The following is a 19,738-nucleotide window of genomic DNA, read 5'->3' as shown; positions in this document are numbered from 1 at the left end:
ACCTGATAGATTAAGGACCATATGTGTTGTTTCAAAAGTTTAACCATTTTGTCTTGAAAATTAATATTCAGGGACAGCTAGGTGGTGCAATGGATAGAGCACTGGCCCTTTAGTCAGGAGGACCTGAGTTCAAAACACTTGACACTTACTAGCTGTATGACCTTGGGCAAGTCACTTAACCCCAATTGCCTAAAAAAAAAAAAGAAAAGAAAAGAAAATTAGTACTCCAAAAAGTTTTGTTGCATAAGTAACATACAAAATAACCCATACCACTCCAATTCTACACCTTTTAACTGGTTGTTCCCCTGCCTCAAATGTCCTCCCTCCTCACCTCTTTCTCATACTATCCCTCTCTTCTTTTAAAGATTCAGCTCAAGCATAGCCAGTCTATTACCATGTTCCGTCATTTCTACTTTCACAATATCTCTCCTATATGTCTCTGTCTTTCCACTTACACAGTTGTTACCCTAGGACAGACCTTCATCACCTCACATCTGGACTATTGCCTTCTGGTTGGCCTCCCTTCCTCAAGACTCTGTCCACTCCAGGCTATTATGCACTTAACTGTCAAAGTGATTTTTACTAAAATATAGGTTTGGTTTGACTATGTTACCCAAATACTCAATAAACTTCAGAATCAAATATAAAACCCTCACTGTGGCTTTTAAAAGTCCTTCACAACCTGGACCTCTTACCTTTCCAGTTTTGATGTACTTTGTTCCTCTCTAAGATACAGCAATATTGACCTTGCTATTCCTTGAACAGGATCCTCCATCTATAGATGCCTTGCCTTTTCATTGGTTGTCCCTTTGCCCAGAATGCATGCTCTCCTCATATCAGCATCCTAGCTTCCCTGGTTTTATTAAGACTCAGCTTAAATCCCATCTTCTGGAAGAGGTTATTCTTCTTCCTCACCTCCCAGTTGTTAACATATTGTTTCATTCATTAATACTGTCAGGTTTTTGTGTGTGTGTGTGTGTGTGTGTGTGTGTGTGTGTGTGTGTGTTTTCAGACCTGGACAATGTGTTTGCCTTTCTTTGTATCCTAGGTGCTTAGCATCGCGCCAGGTACATAGAAAGTGCTTAACAAATGTTTGTTGACTAACTTTATACACAAAGCTTTTCTAGATCCCATCCCCACCCTCCAACTTCTACTGACTTTCATCCCTAACTGCCTTGTACTTAATTACTTTGTATTTATTCCCTTTATTTTTATTTGGTATATACTAATATATGAACATGGACAAAAATGTAGGAGCTTGTGATCGGTAGACATAATTTATGTACTTAAAGGGTAATAAGTCTTTGCATGGAATTTTGAAGTGATTGCCTTGGGCTGTTGAAGGTTAGTTGGAGATGAACGGATGTACTGTTGTAAGTCAAAAACACCCTTTTGTGTTGAGCCTGTAAAAGAAACTCTTGATTTCAGTCTTGCTCTTCCTTGGAAGAAAAAAATGAGCACAGGTCAAAGACTAGAGAGTTAATTTTTGTCCCTATACGACTATGTCAATACAGAGACAACAACCAGTCCATCCACAGTTGATTCATGGTGGCCCAAACCAATTATATTTTATCCCCATTAGATGAAATGGAATAAAAGTCCCAAATAAAAGCTGACCACCATGTAAACTCATCAAACTAATCAAGGAAATCTCTGAACGATAATCCTTCACACATAAGTGAATAAACTTTTGGATTGGTTGTTGCAAGAAAAAAGAAAAGGTAAGGGATGAGTGGAAGAAATATAAATTGTTAACAGTTGATTTGCTAATTTGTAGTTAGCAGATATGTTGATAGGTCAGGGAAAACTGCCACAAGAAGTTTATGGGTGATTTCTTAGTATGATCCTTTTTAATTTGTCCCCAGATGATGGTTAAGAATATTTATAGCATTACATATGAAATATTATCTCTGATTTTATCAGGTGGAATCACAAGTTGTTCAGATGGCACAAGTAACAGAGACAGCTTTAGATTGGATGATGAAGTCCCATACACAGGACCGTTCTGTGGCCGAGCCAGAGTACATACAGATTTCACACCAAGTCCCTATGACACTGACTCACTCAAAATTAAGGTAATTGAAATGTTAAAATCTTCTTCTTGTGAATGTTATAATAATGCTTATATCTGCACACTCTGGTTTGGCATAGTAATGCCAGTTTCTTTGGATGTAGCAGAACTGGCTGGACAGAAAACATTGAACAAAATGTGTTGTGGGGAGCAGTCTATCCAAGCTCAGGAATGGGTTTTCCAGATGATACTTTCTCGGATGTCTTATTATTAAAAAGTCTTAAGTATTATTTATTGATAACTTTTGTCAGTAATATAAGGATGTAAGGGGTCTTGAGGAAGAGGGGAATTACTCTCTGGACATTGAAGGCCCCTCTAACTGCTTGGGAATATCCAGTTCCTACTGCTAATTCTAAACTTTGAAAGAGGTTAAGAAAAAAAAAGTAGTAAGGAAGGAAATACTTAGCATCGTACCTTGTACATGATAGCTGCAATATTTGATGAGTGAATGAATGAATGAAAACAAAGATTTCAAACAGAAATTGAAATTCAAAACAGCTCTGGAAGAACAAGGAGCAAGAAAGAATACCAGAAAAACTGAGGAAAAGGTCACCAAGCAAAACTAGACTTGTCTTAGCTCCTTCTGCTTGTTTTAAGTTGATTGCTATTAGGCAGACAGACATCCCACCTAAGAAATACCTTTTGTTTTCCATTAATTATGCTGAAATGTTCCTTCTGATGGTTTTAGACTAAATGTTTATCACTGGGTTAGATGTGCACACTTCCGTTTCATGCCCTTGTGTACTTCCTCATTTAATTTTGCCTCATTCTATTTAAGTATAAGCCGGTAACAGAACAAATTGTTAAAGAATTCTTATGGATTCTAAAAGAGATGATCCTCCCCACCCAACAGTACAGCCCTCAATAACACAGAGACAGATCATTCTAGTCACCTGGGGTGTGTTGGGTGAAGTAGGGTGTGGGGAGAGGGAGGTGAGTTGAGTAGAGACACTAGACACCCTGAGACCAGTCACACTGCCACTGATCTCAAGTGGGAGGCAGCAATGCATACAGTCAGTTCTGCCATAACAAGACATATGTGCTCCTAAAAATCACCATGCTATGCTAAATCACACAATAAAAACTACAGGGCTTAAGAGAAAAATGGAGCTAGGGGCACAACACTCAAACTTTTCATCAGTGAAACATAAAAAAAGATAGAAACATAATAAAAATGGTAGCATAGTTTTACACATGTTAAATGGTTAAGAAATATATAAATACTACAATAAGTAATGGTGGCATCCACAACCTTGAACTCCTGTTTGGCTGCACCCCCATTCTCATGACTGGGGCTGGCAAAGTTGGAGGTCACAGGCGAAAGGACAGCCTCAGTGGGCCACAATTGGGACACAGAAGAGGCAATGGTAGAAAGTTAGGAAGTAGAAGGTAGAGGGGTGGAGTGCATGGATGTAGATGAACTCTTCTCTACCCACAGCTCCTACTGCACCTGAAGATAGCCAATAAATATGGCACTTTACCCTGAAAAACTTCTGAAGTTTGCTTATGAAAGAAGGCATCAGAAAGGATGCAGGTTCTTCTCAATACTTAAAGCTTTCCTTTTGCATGCACTACTTGATATTTTTGAACCAGGATGTTTAGACATGTTAGGATGCTGCATGATTGGGTTTTTTTAATACAGAAAATTTCACAAATGTTAAAGAATAGCAAAACACAACCTTGTGAGACAACACATTTAGTGAATTGAGTCGTCTGGTAGAAGTTTGAATTGCATGTGCGTGCATCTTGTGTATTCCTCCTCAGATCAATTTACTGAGGTGCAGTTTTTTTACACTCTTATTGTTTCCCACAGATGAAACCATGCATAAGCAAATGTAAAATTCTACTTATACTCAAATGGTTCCTTAATACATCAATCACACTGGAACAATTTCCTGTTTTCAAAACAAATGTTTTAGCAGAACTCACTATATATAAAGTACACCTCCCTCAAAGCCAGAAAGATCTGGATTCAAGGGCCACCTCTGCCACATACAGACTACATTAAATTTTTTAACCTCTCAGTGCTCTAGGCAACTATCTAAGACTAAGTTGCAGGAGAATCACTGACTTACATTGGTAAAGAGAGTTTCTTTACCCAGGACTTTCACATAGCAATGAAATTATAAGTCTGACCCCTACTCCTCTAATTAAAAACGTCTCAGGTAGGGAACTTAGTAAATTCTATAGGAGGGCAGTCTAAGTTAAATTTGTCTCTATATTTATGTAGTAACCTATTCCCTTTATCATTTTTAAAAATCTATTTCAGTGGAGTATGCCATGCCTATTAAACAGTTTTAACTATGAGTCAATCAGATTCCTAGATGAGAGTTTTACAAGTTTTTTCCCTCTCATATTCAGATTGGGACAGTTGGATAAATTTCATCATTTAACATTTATCACTTCAACTTGATCTTCACTGAAATGCTTCTAATGCCATATGCACTAAGTTAAGCATTGAGTAATATGGCTGATACTTAATATTCATCATATTATTTATATATTTTATTCATTCCATGCAACCATTCTATTTGCATATGATGAATTGAAAGTGTTTAGATGGTCTGAATTTTTCTTTTCCAGTTGGGAAAGATTGAACTAGGTGAACTCGAAACACTGGCATAACAACATATGCCCCTCTCACCACCAAAAACACATATGATCAGGAGCAACTTGGAGAGAAGAAGGTGAAATTTTCCTCTGAGGGGAAACCCAGTACTACAGTGTGAGGAACTTCATATAAAACATTGGGTGAGCTGCTACATATGCAAGGAGATAAACATCAGACATCAGAAAGTTATCAGTAATAATAATAACTAACATATATAATGCCTTTAAGGCTTTCAAAGCACTTCCATAGACTATCTCATTTGAACTTCATAATAGCACTGTGAGATAGTTACTAGAGATATTATTCTTATTTTACAGATGAGAAAACTGAGGATCAGAAATTCAGTGACTAGTCTAAGATCACAGGAAGATGTGCTGAAACCATTTTAATTTTCCTCACTGCTGCTACTGACACATATTATAGGTTATCAATGAGCCCTAAGCCCTTCTGCATCATAGGACATGTTTTTTTTATAGATATCTGATTTTGAAATGAAAAAAATTCAAGAAATTTATTTCCAGTGTTTTACTTTATGAAAGAAAAAGCTATTGATATTACTCTACCTCTTACTATATGCACTGTGCCTGTATTTGCCACACACACACGCACACACACACACACACACACACACACACACACACCCCTACATACATACACACATTCAAGACAGATCTTTGTTGGCTGTTATCATAAACATTCTTATAGTAAAACTTTTTCCATAGGTCTTGTGGGAACAAAAGAAACAACTATGTTTATTGGATGATACCACCCTACCATCACCTCCCCAAAATTTCCCCTTAGGCTCTCTTCTGTCACTCTTGGTTCCCTTCAGATTTCATTGTTACTGCCTCAGCTTCTACTCTATAATGAAATAAATGATAACTCACAGCATCAGAGTTGTTTAAACTGATTTAAAGATTTTCTTTACTTCTAGAAAGGAGACATCATAGACATTATCTGCAAAACCCCAATGGGTATGTGGACAGGAATGCTAAATAAAAAAGTGGGCAATTTCAAATTCATTTACGTGGACATAATCTTGGAAGAGGAAGCCACGCCAAAGAAGATAAAAGCACACCAAAAGAGTAAGAGGGCCAAACCGCAAACTGTGCAGGAATTCCTAGAGAGGATTCTTCTTCAGGTCAGTAAATACATTTTCATTTGGTTTTCTTTGTGTATGGATAACATGGAGGTTTCATCTCTATGAGCAACTGCTGAATTTAACCTAAATCAGGTGATTCAGATCACAATTAGTTACTGTCAATCTGTACTGTCTATAATCAGCAAAAAACACCATATTCATTTTTGGTTTCCTAGTGAGTACATTGCCATGAAAAGTCTATTCATGCCAATTCAGATCCTTACTTGTTTAAGCATTATGAAGTCAAACTCTAAATACTGATTCAATTTGGCAGATACATATGTGTGTGTGTATCTTAAGAAATACATCAAATGCAAAGTAAGTATTTGTTTTCCATAAGTGGCACTTACTGTGATATTTCTGGGATAAATACTGATAGAAGATAGAGTGACTCCAGAGGAACTGCTGAACATCACAAATACTTAGGATAAAAGGCTGAGAGAGTATATAAAGGCAAATGTTATTAAGAATAACTGACATTTCTTGATGAGGATAAGATTTACAAATCACTATATATATACAAATATTTATATTTTATTTCAATTTGTATACATTATGAGGTAGATATTTCTTTGATGGATCTATGATCCCAACAATATGGGTATTTTTTCCAATTTTGTAGGTCTCAATCCATCCACTTTTCATCCTTGGTAATTCTTCTCTATCTCTCCCTCTAAATTCTCCACAAAGGGTCCACTCAACATGCAGGGTACCTTCCCTAGGTCTCTTAACATTATATGGAAACAATTGTTATCCATTTGTTATCCATTGCTTTCTCTAAACTACCTTGTTATTTTCAGAATTCTTGCTTCCTGCTACTTCCTTTTAACTATATTTTATACTAAATAGTCATATTTGTGTCTTCTGTATCTTAGATATATGTAAACTTACAACTCTCAGATATGCTTAATATTCAATAACAGCAGTCACAACTTGGGATATGCCTTTGCAATTATTTTACCCCAGAAATTAGTAAATTTTCTTGTTTCTTTCTTGTGTATTCACCTCTTGTCTTCAGTCTTCAACTTGTCATGTCTACTGAATTTATACAATTTATCCCCTAAAAAGAGGGCAACTAGCACTGAATTGAGTAGCCTTTGCTATTTTGTTATCTATTAAATAGAAAAGTTATTAGAATTAGTGTAGGTAAATGAAAAAATGCAGCTCTTAGTACGTTAAAGCTGGCTGAGACCTTAAAAGTCATCTCGTCTAATCACTTCATCTTCCAAATGAAAACTCGCTGAGGAAGTGATTTGCTTTAGACCAGACAGCCTTAATACTCCTTAGATTCTGACTCAGGTTTATCTCTTCGCCCTCTTTCAGTATTCTTTCTGTTACAATAAACTGCCTGAAATGGCCTTTATTGACCTTTCAGGTTCTGGTAATAAAGTTTTCTCTTGAAAACTAAATTTTTATTCTACTATCTTAATTCTACTACTTTTCTAAATTTGATTCAACTACTTCTCGTTTTTTCTTTTTGAAACTATGAAGTACTGCTTATTTTTACATTTTCCCACATGAGATTTTTCTGATTTTAGCAAGTTTACTCCTCTTACTTCCTTTTACTTATTATGAAATTATAAGCAAATAAAAGTAGGAAGTTAATGTACAGTAATTCATATTATCATAATATCCCCAGCCACTAACATAATAGCTGACAAATATTTGGTGCTTAATAAATGCTGAATTAAATAAAGTATAATTCAATATAATATGCATATATAATTCAATATAATAATAATCATTGCTTACATGTATATAATACACTGTGTTTTTACAAAGGTCTTGCTTCATAACAATCCTGGAAGGAAAGTAGTACAAGTAATTTTACAAATGGTAAAAACTGACTCAGTTCAAAGAGGTTGAGTGAAATACACGTAATTACATCACCACTTAGTGATGTCTAGGAAAGCTAACTTTATGGCCTTTATCTTAAGCGTTTCTGTGAAGAGAATTTTCGAAGCACCTACTATGTACTCATGTTGTGCTAGGTACTGACAACACAAATTCAAAAGTGAAACAGGCACTGACCTCAACGAATTCATATTCTAATAAGGGATTAAACTCATGCCCTCTCTAGTATCAATGATAGTATTGATTTGATTACTGTTAACAGACCAAGAATAATAGGTGGAAAGCAGGAGTGAGAAGGGGAAGGAGGATAAATGAAAGCAAATGGCAAAATGCCCCCATAAACCATGATTTCTTGGTGAATGGTAGATGGTTGGAAGTATAGCCTGAGATGTGAGACCAACTAAGCACAATGGGTTAGGTGAAATTTTATTCACTAACCCACCAATGAGGATAGTTCTACCAGAAGGCAGAGTTCAAAAATTTGAATGGAGAGAGGAAGGGAGGGAGAGAGGAAGGAAGAGGAGAGAGAGAGAGAGAGAGAGAGAGAACGTCATTAGAGTACGTGATGGTTGAATCACATATACTTGGTTTTCTCATCAAAAACTCCATCTTATTCCATGCCAAAACTGATGCTTGTAATTCCATTATTCCTCCTCTCTCTCTCACCTATCCTTCTTTATTGGTTATTCCTCCATTACTTACATATGTATTTAGGCTTCCATTATTTTTAAGGAAATATAATAATTGCTACAGTTACATTCTTAATCTATATGTGTTACTATTCAGGAAATTGCCATGTTAAAAGGGCTTTTAAATAAAATGACCCTGGCTGAGGCCTTTTTAACAATGAAAGTTATTATTGGATAAACTACTAGAAAAATCATCCTGGTGTAAGGAAGCATAAATCTGATGAGGTTCACTATTTTAGTTAATTTTCCATGTGAGAAATAAATATTTTTCTCTTGTATTTAATAACTAATTATTGTATTAGGACCAAAATTTTTCCCCTTTTCTACTTCCTCAACCAGAAGTGTGGGAAATTTATCTTAAAAGCTTACCTAGGCCAAGATCTAATCAGACAGTAAAAGAAATTCTAAGTTTGGGCTAAGGAGTATATTCCTGGTCATTGTGTTTGCTCAGAAAGTTCTGGGAAAAATGCTGGTTCTCCCTATTGTCAAGAAATGTAATATGGAAATTGATGTCTCTTTGACCAAGATTTGGGTGACCTAAATCAAGTAACCCAATACTCTCATTTTAATATAGCCCACCAATCAATCAGAGTTGATTGGCACCCCCAGGCACAACTACTCTTTGAAGGGCATATAAACTGTGAGCTCACTGCCATTAGGGCAGCGTTTGGTCTAAAAGAGACAGCCAGATGACCATCCTTTTATTAATAATGTGCTGGCTTTAGTAATAAAATGATTAAATTATCCAGAAACTATGTCTCTTGAACCTTTACAATTGCCACACCCACAATCTAATGTTCTGCTACATGGAAACAGAGCTATATTCCTATCTAAACAAGGCATATTTATTAGATTGAAACTTAGCTCCTTTACTGCTGTTATTCATTTCTTGCCTAGAAGGGAAGGACACAGGCTCATTCTAATCATAAAATAGTTCATAATAAAAAATGTATCAAAGCCCAGTTTTCATCTAATTAGTCAATAAGCCAGTCAGCCAACAAGCATTTATTAAGTGCCTATCATGTGTCAGGCACTGTGCTATTTATAATTCACCAAATCCAAATTGAATAAAATTTCTTGCCTATTAAAATTTGAACAGAAATGAATTGGAAAGGGAGAGTAAATTTCAGACTTAGTTCCCCAAACCAAGAAAAATTCTTCAAATAGATACTCAAATTGATGCACAGATGTAAAAATCTTCCATGATTAAACTTATAATGGAATTATCCCTCCATGCTGATCAAGCATAGAGTGATAAATTAAATGAAACTTTCTAATATTAGATTTTATAAGTGTTTACTGTTTGAATTAAAATAGCCGATATAAAGTTACAAATAGGTTTAACAATGAAGCATAAAAACTTTAAAATATTTATTTTACATATCATCTTTTCACTTTTTCTAATCTTTTGAATTTTTAGATAAACAAGTCTGTGTATTAGAGCTTGCACTCATCATTCTCACTTCTAGATTTTCAGATGCCATTAATGTCTCTTAAAATAAAGTTCTGTTAATCTGACAGAGAACTCTTAAATTCTCTAATCCTATTAAAATCCAAGTTGAGAGTTTACTAGTCATTATTAAAAACAGCTAACCTCACTCCAAATCTCTATGATATTTGCTACACATTTATAGGATTTTTATATTCATATATTTTCTATATTTTTGCAATATACAATTGTTTCTGATAAGTCTACTTGGTATCTATCATCTCTACCACTTCCCTTTTGACCAAAAAACACTCCCTGTGTCATAGAAGTGCAGGGGACAGTTATAAAATCTCATTTGGTACAAGAAATAATAGATCTGAGTTCTTCAACCTGAGTCATATTATTGACTTTATACAATTGTTGCCCCAAAAGAACAACATCCAAAATGAAGTAATTGAATTTATCCCTTAGGATCCTATACACATCATAAAATGTGTTGTATTCACCTCAGATCTCCTATGAATTACGATCTACAAATTGAATGTTCACATAAAAAGGATGAAAGGAAAATGGACTTCACCCTTACTGACACCTTTGGGTCTTGATCTGGCTTTGGAAAATGAAGCTACATGAGACTACAAGGCAGAGCTATAATCAGAAATCCCAGGATTTAGTACAGTCCTGGCACATAGTGGGTGCTTAATAAATGTTCACTGAATTGACCTGAAAATTTAATTTCATGGAAAGCCTGGTGAAGAAACAGTAATATAGGCCCCTAGGAAGCAATTCACTTCAGAAGCAATCATATAGCTCATTCCCTCTTCTTCCTCTAACTTCCAGTGGACCACTATTCTGCTTACTCACCCTCTCCTAGAGTTGACTTTCTTCCATTACTCTTCTAGGGGTAGTGACTGGCAAAACACTCTGGGATGAGTTGGGGAGGAAAAACACTCCTTTGGGTATGAGCTTTATGGCTCTTACCAAAGCCCAAGAAATCATTTTTATACAGTCTATAATCAGATTCTGCATGTTCTATGGATAAGAGGTGTGACACTTTATAACTGAGGTGTGTACATACACATACAAAAGCATATATAGTTAAATTATTATTTTTTTTGTCTAGGAATATACTTCAACACTTTTGCTAAATGGTTATGAAACCCTGGAAGATTTAAAAGATCTAAAGGAAAGTCATTTGATTGAACTGAACATTGAAAACCCAGAAGACAGGATGAGGTTGCTATCAGCAACTGAAAATCTATTTGATGACGAAAGTAAGTTACCATAGTTTTATTTAGCTGAAAAAGATAACCATCTCAAGGTAAAGGGGAAATCATTACACATAAAGTCAGAACTGTCTTCACAAGAATCGTACCCATTAATCTTTCCCCTAAAATCCAAACATACAAAGACATGCCATAGCAAAAATATGCAACTATATTTTTTGCTGATTGTGTTTACATATCACTAATTCATTATACTCTAAAACTTATCGATGACCATTGTCCTTCCATCTGCCCAAAAAATATTAAGTCGCTATTTTTTCATGGTTCAGTATTTCAATGGCACTACAGAAAGTCATTATACATTTCTTTTCTTTCCTTTTCACCCTGCCTTTGCAGTTTACTCCCTGTGTGAATCATTTCAATTTTCTAGGTCACAGTTTCCTTATGTAGAGAGATTTGGATTATATAAATAATAAAATGCAATGGAAAACAATGAATAATTGTATTCAATTAGGCCTCAGAATTCATTCTTCATATTGGCTGTGGGGGTTTACGAATATAGTTACATACTGTTTCCAAGTGCTCTTGTTATCTAACACAGAAAACATTAAAAGAATGAAAGGAAATTTTGAAAATATAGTTTCCTGAACAAAAGAGTTTGGGTTGCATCCAAAAATAACTTACCCAGTAAACTTGAGTATAATCCTGAATGGGGGAAAAAAGTGGACATTTGATGAACTGAAAGATTTTCGTGTATTTGTAACAAAAAGACCAAAATTCAATGGCAAATTCAATATAAAAATAAGGAATATTAAAGACTAATTATAAGGTACTCATTAAGGTTGAACTGTTTAATTATTATATATGAAAATGTTATCAGTATTCTTAATATTATCATCATTACTAAGGTAATTTGAAAGGTTGGGACTGAGTTGTGTATGATGCAGTGATTCTAAAAAACAAAATTGAGTAGAAAAAGGTAAAAGGGAGTAATTATATTATTAAAATGGGGCATGAAAGGAAGAACTAACAGAGAAAGCAGGTGAGGGTGGAGGGCTGGTCATGTTAGAACCTTACTCTCATCTTGGTTGAAGAGGGAACAAGGTGTACATCTGGAAGGGTATAGAAGCTTTCTGAACATGTAGAGGTGAGAAAACTGGGGGACAAGGTGGGAGAGAGACTTTTAGAGGGGTTTGTAGATTGGGATTTGGGAGAGTGGGGAGAGAGGGTGGGGAAGAGACTTTTGGAACGGTGTGTGGATTGGGGTTTGGGAGGGTGGGGGAAAAGGGTGGGTGAGATAGGGAATGGGTGATGGGGGAAAAGATAAGGTAACAAGCATAGGGTAAAAAGAGAGCCTGAGAAAGAAAATAATGAGTAAAAATAAGATGGAGGGAAATTCACAAAAAGTAATTATAAGTTTGAATGTGAATGGGATGTTTATAGCAGCTCTCTTTGTGGTGGCAAAGAATTGGAAATTGCAGGGTCCCTCATCAATTGGAGAATTGATGTAGAAGTTGAGATGTATGGTTGTGATGGAATACTACTGTGCCATAAGAAATGATGAGCTCAATGATCTTAGAAAGGCACGGAAAGACTTGCACAGAATAATGAAGAGTGAAGTGAACAGATGCAAGAGAACACTGTATTCAGTAACAGCACTATTGTTTTAAGAATGACTTTGAGTGACTAAGTCATTTTGACTATTGTAAATACACAAATTAAAAATAAAGGTCACATGAAGAAAGAAGCTATGTACAGTCAGAGAAAAAAACTGATAAATAGAAGCATGGATAAAATAATTTTATACATACACATATAAAATACCTATTTGTGTCTAATGATAGCTATTAGGGCAGGGTGGGGGAAGAAGGAAGAAAAATATAAATTTACCTGATAACTTTATTATGTATTTAAAAGGAATTGCAAGTTGTTCGTAATAGATTTGCAGTTTCATGTGCAAATATCTTTTTTATTATACAATGTTATAGAAATGCTTGTTTTGTTTCATGAATTAAAAATAAAATAAAGTAATAGAGTTTGAGAGAAAAAAAGAAAACAGTTTCCTTCTACTTTGGGAAATTTTTTGAATATTGTTCTATCATCTCACATCTAGATAATATACACATCAGAAATGAAATTTTGCTATAACTTGATTCATAGTGGTGTAGAAATGAGTACATATGAGGAATCTTCATTTTTAACTTGTCCAAAGTTGCCTCACAAACATATCCTGTGCTTATATTACCTTCACGCTTTTGTTCATTTTCCCCTGGACTTTTTTCCTTTCTTTCTTAACCTGCTAAATTTCTATCCATCCTTTAAAGTCCAACTCATAAGCCATCTTCTCCACAAAACTCTCTCTTAAAATCCTCTTAGTTGGTAATGAACTTCTACCTTAAACCTTACATAATGCTTTATGTTGAATTTCTGTAACACACAGCTCAGGTAATAATGTGTTTTATAGCTTTCTATGTGGGTATCTTAATCCTAAAATTCTTCAATGGCAGGGGCTATTATCTAAACTTTTGCATCTCCCTCAACATCTAACAGAGCGTTTTGCACACAGTAGGAACTTGATAAATCCCTGTTAAATCGAATTCATCTCTATATTAGTTTTCACTCAAATGCACCTGGACCTATAGCATAGACCTCTTGAAGCTCTATAATGATAGCTCCCCTGTGCAAAGCAATAGATTCTATGTGACCATTTTTCTTTTCACTACTACCTTCATTTCACACCTAGTTTTCTATTTTGACTTCTGAACAAGGATTCTGTTTCTTATAAACAACAACAATAGATCTCCTTCCAAAATATAGTGGCTTTTTATGTTTGAAAATAAGAAACTCTTAACTTAGTTGATTTCATAAAGCCCTAAATAATTGCTCTAAAAAGTCAGTAAAGAGAAGTCTAAACTTATTATTAAACACAAACCATATACATGAATCTTAACATGAATATACAAATACACATGCAGTCAAGGTTGAAGAGAAAAAAAAATTCAAAAAAAAATTAAATGTTAACTACTGTTTGTGGTCGAAACATAAGCCAAAGAACTGACATTTCTTTGATACTTAGTCTAACCATAATATGAAGTTGTTGGAACATACATGTCAAAAAGATGTATGTTATATATTAGACCATTCTTACTAAATACCATTTGTCTTATATAAAATTGCACTTTGTTTAAGAAATAAAGAATGGCTTTCATTTGCTGATAAGATGAGTTCTGATGATTCTGCTCTGTGCAACAGTGGCTTATTTTTATCTATTACTTTGCTCTATGTATATCTTCTACTACTATGCTAAAGATTAAATATACGCCTTCAGTGTGACTTTAGTGATAAGGGCCTTGAATACATGGCTGCATAAAACTGAGAAGCTATTTTTAAAGCTAAAGTCAAAAGTTAAAAATAAAGAATTAGGGGAAATATGGCTCAAGATTTCGTTCATCTATTTTATCTGACAGTTGAATAGTTCAGTGGACATTCTTCTTTTACTGTTGGTTGGTTATAAGAACATCTTTGGTTCATTCAAAACAGAGTTGAACAGACGTTTTTGGCCTTGATGATAACTGAAGTTTTAGGAAATGGCAGAAAAATATTTCATTAGGATGACTAGCAAGGATTTAGCTGGAAGAGAGGAAGACATCTGTCAACAAACCCCCACAGCCAATATGAAGTGTGAAATTCTGAATTTTGCATTTGTATAGAATGGATATTAACAAACTTTATTCATTGGCTATCTCACATCTCATCAAGGTGGCTAGGCAAGGTTAATAGAGAATTTGGGAGGGGCAGCTAGGTGGTCCAGTGGATAGAGCACTGGCCCTGGAGTCGGGAGGATCTGAGTTCAAATGCAGCCTCAGGCACATGATACTCACTAGCTTTGTGACCCTGGGCAAATCACTTATTCCCGATTGCCTCATGAAAAGGGGGAAAAAAAAGAGAGAGAGTATTTGGGTATCCAATGATACTCAAAGTTGATTGTAGAATAGACAGTGTGTGGTTTATTTTATACTGCTCATTAATAGCAGTTTTTCATCTAAACTGGCGAATAACTTACTTGCTTTAGTATCACTAAAATCATCTCATAAAAATTCTTGTTATGTTACAATTAGGGCTATATTCAGGTAGTGTAGTGTAGTGGAAAAAGAGCTGCACCTGGAGTCAGGAGACTTAGGTTTAAGTCCTAGCTGACAACCGATAAGTAAATCACTCAGTCAGCATTTATTTAACATTGGGAGGCTCAGTGGATAAATGCTCGGAGTCAAGAAGACTCATCTTCCTAAGTTCAAATCCTGTCTCAGGCACTTGCTAGCTGTTTGACCCTGGGCAAGTCACTTAACCCTGTTTGCATTAGTTCCTCATCTGTAAAATGAGCTGGAGAAGGAAATGGCAAACCACTCCAGTATCTTTGCCAAGAAAACTCCAGATGGGATCACGAAAAGTCCTTTATGGCTGAATAACAACACTTGCCAGGCATTATGCTGAGCATTAGAGATACAAAGAAAATGCAAAAATAGACCTAGACTTTAAGGAGCTTACATTCTAATGGGGGAGGCAACATGTGCATAAATAAACATATGCAAGATAAATACCAAGTTGTGTAACCCAGACTTCTCTGGGAATGCCCAGTTCTCACATAGAGCCCATTGTGTCCTCTACCCCATGGATGGAGTAGCCTTCTTTGACTGGCAGTTCATGTTTCAATCTTTGGGATCTGGGATCACTGCCATTTGCAAACAGCCAATAAGAGTGACTGATCCTAGTGGAGAGGGAATGGCTCAGCCTCTAATCTTAGCTATACAGGCAGCCAATCAAAGAGGCTACCTCTCCCCCAACCCCCACCCCTCAATGTGGCAGGCGCTGCTACATCAGACAGACTGGATATGATCAAAACGTCCCTCAATGGTGCGTCTGTGTTAGGAGAACTGGGCATTCCCAGAGAAGCCCACGTTACACAAGAATCAAAGGAACCTTAGCACGGAAGGTGCCAGCTTCTGGTAGACCAAGAAGGGCCTCCCTATCAAGGGGGTATTTGAGTTGAGTCAAGACCCTAAACCAGAAATTCTAAGAGGGAGAGAAATATAAGGGCCGGGGTGGGTGAGGAGTGCATTCTAGGAATGGGAGACAGCTAATACAAAGTCACAAAGACCAAAGATGCAATGTGAGGAAAAGCCTATAGAATGGGGGGAGCAGAGTAATATGAAAGAAGACTGGAAAGATTGTGAAGATCTTTAAAAAAAAAGTTTATATTTGATCCCAGAGATGAAAGAACCCTGGAGTAAGGGTATGACATGGTTAGACCTATGTTGTAGAAAAAATCACGTTGGCAAACTCAGGAGGATGAATAAGACAAAGGAGGGACTTGAGACATATCAACTTTGCCTCTCTGACTGTGCCCTCTGGTGACCCAGTCTGCCACTGTTACTAGGGTTTGAAGAAGTGTGTGTGTATGCATGCATGCATGCACGTAGCATGTATGCGTAAGTAGGTAGACATGCATCTATACACCTATACATGCAGGTACAAATATACACATACAGTTACATGTGAAAGTATATGCACACCCCCCCAAACCCTAGTAACAGTGGTAGACTCGGAAACCAGAGGGCACCTATGATTTCCCATTCAGGATTCTATGCGAACTCTGAAGGCTTGGAAAGGGTGAGGATTCTTTCACTATAGTCTCCACCCGGCCTGCTTCCTTCAAATATATGTATGTGTATATGTATGTGTGCATATATATAATTCTGAGTATATGTGTGTATGTTTATATATATATTTTACATATATGTATGTGTGTATATATTCACACACATATAAATATAGCTTATAACCTTGAGCCTATCCTTTTTTAAAGGCTATACAATTTAAAAATCTAACTTTAAATCTTAAAGAATGCAGGTTGATAATCTTAGTTAACACTTCAGAGACTAAGGGACCAGGCCTAATAGATTTGAATCCCATGCATTGTCAGAGCAACAAAAATGCCTGAATTTTTATGGTATAGTTACATTTTTTCATACACTGCATTGTAATTATACTCAAATTGTTTCCATTTGGAAACCATTTCCTTGACAAGAATAAAAATCTTCTAAATGTTTGGTTTTGAGTGCTTAGCATAATGTTTTATGTAAAACAAGTATTCAATAAATGTTTTCCTAATTAATTAATTTCAGAGCTTTAGAAAACATTAGAAAAAACATTAGCAGATTTTTAAAATCTTAGTAGATCTTTTAAAAAATGCAGCTGTTTGTTAAATACATTATTAAAAAGAAAATTTTAAAATACACATATATAACTAGGGGTCTTTGAATTAAATTGGTTAAATTTGATTATATTAAGCACATATATGATCTTGCTATATAAATTATTGTTCTTATTGTTAGTTCTTATTGTTAGTAAAGAATGGTGTTTAGCACAGGTAGCCAGAATGAAAAACAGATAGAGAAAACTTTCAATAGAGTAATGTGAAGCCATCACTTTCCCTGAAAAAAATCTCCCAAAGCACATGTCCTAAAATTGATGGTGACATGCATATCAATCAAGTACAGGACACTGCTGTGATGGAAAGACTTTGGAAAAGGAAAATCAAAATTTGCCCTGTAAAATATGACATAATAATGCCACATTCAATTTGCTCTTTAACTTCTTTTGATTCTCTCCACTGCAGTATAAAGGCAAAGGAAACAAACTTTCCTAGGATTATTCAGTTCTGAGTGGTAACTGACAGAAGCATATTAAGTTTTAAAATTCTATATTATTTAATAAATTCCTGCTGTTCTACAAGTTATTGTAATACATATATATATATATATGCTTTTGTGTATATGTGTGTGTGTGTGTGTGTGTGTGTGTGCGCGCTTTAGAGCTGCAAAATTAACAATGGACTTATTCTCAAAGCTCACTATTGATCTGGGTTATACATTTCAAACTACAAATGCCTTTCTCTGGTGATAGGCTGAGGCATCTGGATAAGCAATCAGGCACAGTGTATAACCTGCCTTCTTTGGCTTAGGAGCTACGGAGCTGGATTTGGAGTCAAGAAGATCTGGTTTCTAATTTGGCCTCCAGTACTATCTATATGACTGTGGTCACTTCATTTAATCTTTCTGCATCTCAATTTCCTCATGTGTAAAATAAAAACAATAATAATATTTGTAGTAACTGTTTTACAAGGTTGATAAACTCAAGGAGATAACACATCTAAAGCTTTTTGACGACATTTATTTACATAGTTTTGTAACGTTTTGCAATAATGAAAAGCATAAGCCAAAATCACCCTCACATAGTTTGTACTATATTCAGGATTGTAAATGTGTGAATCAGGACAAAAATCTGCACTTTCTGTAAAAGAACCTTTTGTGTTAATTAAATGCATTGTTTGCTTCCTGCAATCTCCCTTTTTAATAGAGATTAAGTAAGAATAACTCAAAATAATGATCAGCCCAACCCTGAGTCCCACCAAAGGCTCAACTTTGTCTAATTCTTGTCTTTTCCTCTATTTACAGCTTTAGAGGAAGAAAGTGAACCTGCATCTCTATCTTTAAAGCCAGACATCACTTTTAACAAGTCACAGCTCAATGACTGTCCAAGAGATTCTGGTTGCTATATCTCATCAGAAAGTTCAGATAACAGCAAAGACGATCTAGAGTCTGAAAATCTGTCTACTATGGTAGAGAAAATTACTATCACAGAGTCAAATGATTGAGCCTATGTTTTTCAACATTATAAGCAGATCCGAAGATGAGACTAATAGTCAATTAGTTAAGATATAAATGCAGTAGTGAATTATAACTTTTTTATATTTAAAAATTCTTGATGGCACACAGATTTGATTATCTTGATGTTTCAAAATTCTGATTAAAAAACCTTCATTGTTAAATGATTTGTAGATTATAGTTGGAAGAACAAATAAGAGAAAAATAAGTGTTTGTAAAAAAATACTTTCTAAATCAAAAAAGTTATTGTCCTTCATGCATTCCCAATTGTTGTAAATAGTGTATGTATTTATTATTTTAAATGCTACATGTTAATAGTTCATCATTTCTTTCTCTTCATGTCACCTTTTTTTACATGAAACTTATCTTTAAAAGCATTTTACAAGTTCATCATCTTAATATTTGACCCTTAAGAAAAAGCAGTACAACCTCCATGCCTACCAGTTACAAATTTGTGTGTGCAATTATAGTGATAAATAGCTCTGCCACAGACAACTGCCTATAAACTTAACTATAAATCTCTTGTCAATATCCCTCCTTTCCCTACCTCTATCTCAAGCAAATTGTTAAAGAATTTTACCAGGCATGGTTTATATTTTAAAAATTATTTTCAAAGACTTTTTTCATGGTTAAATATTTACCAATGTTTTTAAAAAGAGCTAAAAGAGGTTTAACAAGCATAACCTTTAATAAAATTACTTATAATGTAAATACCATTGATTTTGTCCTAAAATATTTACATTGTGTACCTTTTGTTTCAAAATTGTCATAATGTTGATAATAAATAGAACTATGTGGTGATTATACTTTCTAGGCTGTGTCCTTTATCAAAGGCTGTATAATTTGAGACATGCAGAGGGATTTTATAGCAGTATGGATATGAAATCAGTTTACTGATTTTTATATCATGCATCTTAGTTTCTACTCTTATATTTAAGCCACTGTGTTTATCCTTTCAAGAAGATTCCACAAGACTGCCTACAACATTTAGTA

At 35.1% G+C, this 19,738-nt stretch overlaps 1 protein-coding gene across 1 annotated transcript in view; it reads left to right on the top strand.

The window, feature by feature from the left end:
• The window catches only part of SAMSN1 (SAM domain, SH3 domain and nuclear localization signals 1), a 62,655-nt gene extending 43,159 nt beyond the window's left edge, over nucleotides 1–19,496 (top strand). The window contains exons 5-8 of the mRNA XM_027843574.1: nucleotides 1,924–2,075; nucleotides 5,617–5,823; nucleotides 10,919–11,069; nucleotides 18,536–19,496. Of these exons, the coding sequence (XP_027699375.1) occupies nucleotides 1,924–2,075; nucleotides 5,617–5,823; nucleotides 10,919–11,069; nucleotides 18,536–18,735 (710 nt within the window). The 3' untranslated portion in view covers nucleotides 18,736–19,496. The remainder of the gene's footprint in view (nucleotides 1–1,923; nucleotides 2,076–5,616; nucleotides 5,824–10,918; nucleotides 11,070–18,535) is intronic.
• Nucleotides 19,497–19,738: the final 242 nt, after the last annotated feature.

This window comes from Vombatus ursinus, unplaced genomic scaffold (genome assembly GCF_900497805.2).
Source record: "Vombatus ursinus unplaced genomic scaffold, bare-nosed wombat genome assembly UNPS02014924.1, whole genome shotgun sequence".
Classification (NCBI taxonomy): domain Eukaryota; kingdom Metazoa; phylum Chordata; class Mammalia; order Diprotodontia; family Vombatidae; genus Vombatus; species Vombatus ursinus.
This window is presented reverse-complemented; position numbering and strand designations above follow the sequence as displayed.